Source organism: Tupaia chinensis, unplaced genomic scaffold (assembly GCF_000334495.1).
Source record: "Tupaia chinensis unplaced genomic scaffold, TupChi_1.0 Scaffold000146_1, whole genome shotgun sequence".
In the NCBI taxonomy this organism is placed as follows: domain Eukaryota; kingdom Metazoa; phylum Chordata; class Mammalia; order Scandentia; family Tupaiidae; genus Tupaia; species Tupaia belangeri.
In genome coordinates, this window is record NW_006159616.1 from 8,411,853 (window position 1) to 8,418,263 (window position 6,411).

The 6,411-nt window shown below is 49.8% G+C and overlaps 1 protein-coding gene across 3 annotated transcripts in view; it reads right to left on the bottom strand.

Moving 5' to 3' along the window:
• FHAD1 (forkhead associated phosphopeptide binding domain 1) overlaps nucleotides 1–6,411 on the bottom strand; it is a 171,516-nt gene that overhangs the window by 5,747 nt on the left and 159,358 nt on the right. For 2 of the 3 annotated variants that reach the window (XM_006145267.1, XM_006145268.2), the window contains one exon: nucleotides 60–113. The exons of the other annotated variant lie outside the window; for it this stretch is intronic. In XM_006145267.1, coding sequence (XP_006145329.1) covers nucleotides 60–113 — 54 coding nt within the window. The remainder of the gene's footprint in view (nucleotides 1–59; nucleotides 114–6,411) is intronic. 3 annotated transcript variants of the gene reach the window in all.

Here is a 6,411-nt window from a genome sequence, read left to right on the forward strand (position 1 = left end):
CGGTTGGCTGGCTGCCTGCTGACGTCCCACTGGTTTTTCCTCTCCTCTTTCTTGCTCACCTGGAAATTCGGGTTCTGCATCTTGTTCTTCACCATCTCTACAAACGCTTGTCTCTTTAAGGCAGAAAGAAGATTGACAACATTTAGCTTAGGTTCCTCTTTGCCTTTTGCACTAAAGAACAATGGATTTTTTTCCCCTCAACTTTCAGATGCTATCCGTTTGGAATGCCGGGCCTTCCCAAATACAAGGGAGTGACATGTGGGTCTGCAGACAGGGACAGGCGTGGCTTTAGGGGACAACGGTACACAGTCCTGCAGAGTCTCTCCTCTGCCAGGTCCCAGCAGAGGAGGAGGTTGGGCCTCAAGGGTCACTGTACTCTTCTTAGAGGACAAACTGGCCTTTGCTGGAGAAAGAGCCTCCCAGGAGGTGGAAGTGGCTGTAGACGCCCAGTGTTTTCCCCTAAGCACCCCCATGCCCTGGGCATGGTGGAACCCACAGTGACTGAACTTTGTGTGAGAGATAGTGGGGGTTTGCTTGGGAGCTGCTGTCACTCTAAATCCAATCTTGCTATTCCCCTGGGGTCCGATTTACAGTTGCTGACCCTGGTCTCAAGACCCTGCACCTCAGGGACAGTTTCTTGAAGAGAACATCGCCTGGGCCCTGGGGCCTCGACAGGGAGTGAGGGAGCTGGGAGAGCTGTAGTCCCTGCCAGAGAGCCCTGAGCTCAAGCAGTCACTGACCTGATGTCTATGGGGGACCGGGAAGCAAAATAAGAGGGCTGAAACTGGAACAGCAGTAAACCCAGGAGCCCGGAACCTTTCTAAGGAACCTGGAAGGTGGTGGCTTGTGGGATTATGGGCCTGCTGTCACCACCTCGCCCACGTTTCTCAGAGAAGTCAAAGAGCCAGCAGTCTGTGGAAGTGCCCTATTCTGAAATGTTACTTAAAAACAAAACCCCAAACATCCCATGAGCCAAAGGAAACACATCTGTGGCCTGCTGTTTTGCAACATCTGCTCAGTCAATATTTGTTGGTTGGCAGAAAAAATACAGGATGACTAGTTAAATATGAATTTCAGAATGAGAATACCTTTTTGGTTTTGTTTTGTTTTTAGTGCAAGTATATAGCCCTTGCACTATTTGAGACATACTTACGCTAAATAGCTATTTGATGTTTATCTGAAATTCAAATTAAACTGGATATCTAGTTTTATTTTTCCCCCTAAATCTGCCAACCCAGTAAGGCAATCCCAAAACTTATGGAGGGAGTGAGTAGGGCTGTCTTTTGGGATCGGGGCATGAAGAAGTGCGAGCAAGTCTCTTCCGTCCTCACAAAGCAGCTGTCGAGGAGGCTTACGGGCCTATATTTAGCTGGCGGTTGCCCTCTAAGCATTTCCATCTAGGAAGCCTTGAGCCTGCTGCCGCTCAATGTTTATCACAAACTTGAGGAACTAAGCGCAGACCACAGTCACTGTTAAGGTTTCAGATACTGCAAAGCCGTGGGTTTTACCTTCCCTCTCTCTCCCCGCTCCCTTCCTTTTTTCCTTCCTCCTGCTTTTTATTTTTTTTATTTATTTATTTTTTTGCAACAGAACATTTTACTCAAGCAAAACCCATGAGGAACTTGGCATATGAAGACAGAAGAAGGAGAGCCGGTCTGCGGGAAACCAGGTGTGAGGGTGTTGAGAACTCACTTTTCCATGGGCCCCAAATGCTCCAGGGAATTCTGGTTTGAACGCCACTCCAAAATCCGTGGCTGGATTAAGGCCGAGGAGCAGACAGCTGAGCACTGAGGAACAGAGCGCCGCCCTCGTCCTCCTCCACTGAACTCTCCTGGACTTGCTGGGCTGTGATGGCATCGGTCTGTCTCAAGAGCTGTCCCCAGACGTGGCTCACCAGCCCCGCGTGGCTTCTGCACTAAGGCGTTCACCGTCTCACACAAGGCCCCTCTGTGGAGAATCCAGTGTGGTCCTCGTTCTAGGAACACCTGTGAGCACCACATCCGTGGTATCTAGGGACACTGGCTTGTAGATGAAGTTGGTTTTCCATCTCCCATTGGCTGCTGGGAGCCCCCAAGTCAAATGGGGCTCCCATTGGCAGGTGTGGAGGTCACTACACCGGCACGTTCACCCTCAATCCTGGCTCCACTTTGGACCCACTTCCCGGCTTTTTTCACTCAATTCATTCTCAGGAAAGTGGTTCCTGGGATTTCCCATTCTTCTCTCCTTCGTTTCTTATGACCTGTCTCTAAGACCCCCAAGTCATTTAGTGCCTAGGATGGCTGTTCCACTGGCCAGAACTACACTGAGATTTCCCTCTGCCTCTCTCACCTCAGGTGACTGGGCCGGACATTTGCCTGTCTCTTAGGTCATCTGTTCAAACTGTAGGTGGTGGGTGGGGGTGGAGTGGAGGTGTATGGGTGCCCCTCGGGTAGCACCTGCTGGCCTTTTCATTCCATAAGATCTTACCCTTTGAAAAGTCTCTACTTTGTGTCTGGCTGCAAGATCAGAACCCCTCTCCGTACCTGCCTCTCTTTCTCTTTGAAGGAACAGTTGCAAGGGGTCAATTCGTTTGCGTTTCTCTGTTTGTGATCCTCTAAACGCTCCTGAGTGAAAACATCAGGTGAGCAAGAGAGCGTTGAGTGTGTCCTGACCTCTCCGACCTGGGACAGACCTCTGTGGTTTCTAGGAGACACTGGGCTTCACCACCATGGGTGGCAGGAGATGGAGGCGGGCAGGCAGGGGGCTTTTCCTGTAGCTACACGTCACACCAGTCCAACCATATTTTACTTCTTCATCCTTGTGTAGACCTGAGGGTACCACTCACAAACCCTTCATCCCATTCTCATCCTATACAACATCGACTGATTTCCACTCCTTAGTTCAAAACACACAGTGCCACTAAGGGCATGAGGATCTCAAGGGCACCAGGGCCCAAGTTGGTTTTGGAAAGTAGTGAGTTAAAGGGAACAGTGGTGATAACAGTGACGTACGGAGTGCACATATGGAGCGATCCTATTTGCTAAGGGTTTTATTTACTTGTTCTCACGGAATCAAATTCTACGTGTTAGGCACCGTTTTTGAAACTAGTTAAGCGGAGACTAAGGTTGGGGCTCCAGTGCAGCTGAGACCACCCAGCAAAGCTCTGGCCAGGCCCCTTAGCCAGGATTCGATTGGCAGGAGGCCAGAAGGGGAGCAGAGCAGCTTCCCCAGCCAGAGACACCCAGAGCATCTCAGTGGTTCTCACACTTTGAGTCCAAAGAAAGGGCTAAGAAAGGGCTTGCATGCTTCTCAAAGGGCAACTTCTGTGCATTTAAAATTTCTCTATTGAAAATTCCGGCCTTAACCCATTCACAAAAAGTATCGGCTCTTTCTTGGCTGTAGCCCTTGCTGCATTCACCAAGTAGAAAAGAGCTTTACAAAGGAACTGCTGGCTTTAGGAAGACCAGGGAAAGAATCCCAGGGTTTGCTGGACAGTCAGCTGGCAGGAAGCTCTCTGAAAGAAATACAAGGATTGCCCCCGCCCGGCTGTGAGTGGTCTTTTCTCTCCCCTGTGTGACAGAGGAACCGAGCTTGCTGTGAGCCCGGCACCGCATGCCTTCTGCCATTTAACCCTCCCCCTGCCCCGCGAGGTGGGACCTGTTTCCATTATTGTTGTAGTTGAGAAACCTGAGACACAGAGCTGAAGTCACTTACTCAGGGTCACTCAAGGGCAGAGGGGGGCCTAAACCCTATTTATTTGAGTCCCAAATTGGTCTCTTAGCCCACAGACACTGCTGCTTTATCTAACCACATAGGAAGTAGACTGGGCTGAGCATGGCCTGGGATTGTCACTGTCACATGGTCACACAGAGAGCTGCCATCCTGGCTCTGGGATGCCAATGACCATGAGGTTTGCTGTGAATGTCCAGTGCTGAAGTTTCTCAGCGTTTCATACCAAGTCTTAGCTACACAAAGGTGTTAGCATGGAAGTGTGACTTTGGATTCTGGCAAGTTCTGCTCAATGAAGTGATGTTCAAACATTAAAACTACATTGGTATTTTGTCTGTGTGTGAGTCTGTGTGTGTGTGTGTGTGTGTGTGTGTGTGTGTGAGTGAGTGGTTCTGAAGCTCCAGGTGAGTAATTCTGGTCCCTAGGGCTTCAATCATTCCATTTCTATCAATAGGTTGCTATTTAAAAATAATTAAATAATTTGTTGTGATTTTTAAAAAAAGAATTATTTTATTTTATTTATTATCCTTTCAGAAAAAAAAAATTGATCAGAGAGAGATAGAGAGAAAGTGAGAAAGCGAGCTGCCAGGTCTGGGACTCCACCCATGGTCGGCTATGTGGGAGTCCAGCTCCTCAACCACAATGCCACCTGCTGGTCCCAATTTGTCGTGGTTTTCAAGCCACTGGGTCCAGGTCTCAAACCATGGTTGGTCACATGGGAATTCAGCAACCCAACCACCACACCATCTGCTGGCTCCAACAGGTGCTATTTTTAGACAGGAGACACTAAAAAAAAATAAGTCTCTTTGTGAAAATATTAGGTATAAAACGTAAAAAAATAAAGAATTCTATTTTCCTTGAACTTCCATTTAAAAAATGAAAATACTATGTTGTCAGAAAAGTCATGACATGTTTTTTAACCTAATACATGCCAGCAGAGTGGCTGACATCCTGCTAGATGTACGCAGGCTCCCTTTAGAATCCAGAAAAACTTTAAAATTTATTTATTTATTTTCTCTGACAAACAAGAGTTTCTGGCAACTTTTATTTTTAAGAGCTTTTTGCCTTAGGGTGTAGGTGCTCACCAGAGAGAGAGAGACAGCCAGACAGACAGTAAGAAGGAAAGTAGAAATCACCCCACCCCCCTAGGTGGGATGGCCATGCTGCAATCCTTGTACTCTGTTCTCCTCCTGGGATCTTGGGCACACACACACACAAGTGTCCAGCATGAGTTTCAAGCCACTGGGTCTGGGACTCGAACTGTGGTTGACCATGTGGGAGTCCGGTGACGTAACCGCTATGCCATCGGCTGGCTCAACATTTTTTCTTAATAGTCAGAGGGCATGTGTGCAAGAGAGAGAGAGAGAGAGAGAGAGGGGAGAGAGAGAGAGAGAGAGAGAGAGAGAGAGAGAGAGAGAGAATCTCCCCAAAGAGCACAGTCACGCCACAATCCCTTTACTCTATTTCTCCTTCCCATCGGGATTTTGGGCATGCACGCACATGCAGTCAGCATTTACTCAAGCCACCAGGGCTGGTTTCAAGCTGCAGTTGACCACGTGGGCTCTGGCTCCCAGTGCACAGCTCCTAGTCACTGCCCTACAGGTTGGTTGCACTAACTTACCTTAATTTTTTTTTTTTTTTTTTTAGGTTTTTGGCATAGGGCATGTGCATTCCCCAAAGAGAGAGAGAGAAACAGAGAGAGGGAAATTGAGAAATCACCCCCCAGAGGGATGGCCGTGTCACAATCCCTTCTCTTCCACTCTCTTCCTGGGATTTTGGGCATGCATGCACACATGCCCTGCATGATTTTCAAGCCCTCAGGGCTGGGACTCAAACTGTGGTCAGCCATAGGGGAATCCAGCACCTTAACTATCATGCCACCTTATGTTATAAACATAACAAACTTGAAATGCAAACCTAAGCCCCAGAATGGACACCCCAAGAGCAACGGGGCATGGAGGATGAGGGGCACCCCAGAAAGAAGCAGGGATAGACACGTGAACAGGGGCTGGGAGGACGGGAGATCTGGGCAGGGTCCTGTGTGTGCTGCTGAGGAACCAGGTGACACCATCCTCTGTCAACCTGCTTCTCCTCTCTCCAGGGCGGATACCCGACCGCAGTCCTGGGGGGCTGATGTGAGACGAGGCATGTGCCGTGTGACACAGGGACCTGCCATGTGAGTGCTCAGTAAACACCACCGTCAGTATGCCCCGTGTGTGGCTGGGACGCCTATGACATCTTTCCCTGTGTTGTGAAACCCGTGACTTCGAGAGCCCCCAGCTCTGGCTCTCCTGGGAGCCCCTGCCAGGTTCAGCTCAGCCCTTCTGGGTTCTCCCCCACTGCGGGGTGTGCGGTGCCAAGCAGGCGGGCATGGCCGCTGCATTCTGCATGGATGAGGAGCTCCATGAATAATGCATGTGAAGCTGATTATGTAAATCCTCTGGTTTTCTTACATTTCCAGCCAGCGCACCACAATGGGCTTTCTGGGGCCCTTCGCCATCCTGTTCTGTGGCTTGGTGTCTCTGGTTTGGGGCTGGGTCCACCAAGCCCTAGGGGGCACCCCAGGAGGGAGCCGGCGCTCCAGGGGGCACATCAAAAGAAAGTCGGACCTCAGTTGCTGCCTCGGCTCTCCCTGGAGAGGCACGAAGTGAAAGAAAATGTCCTCTGCCTGGGGCAGCTCCACGACGCCCACAGACCGCGGCC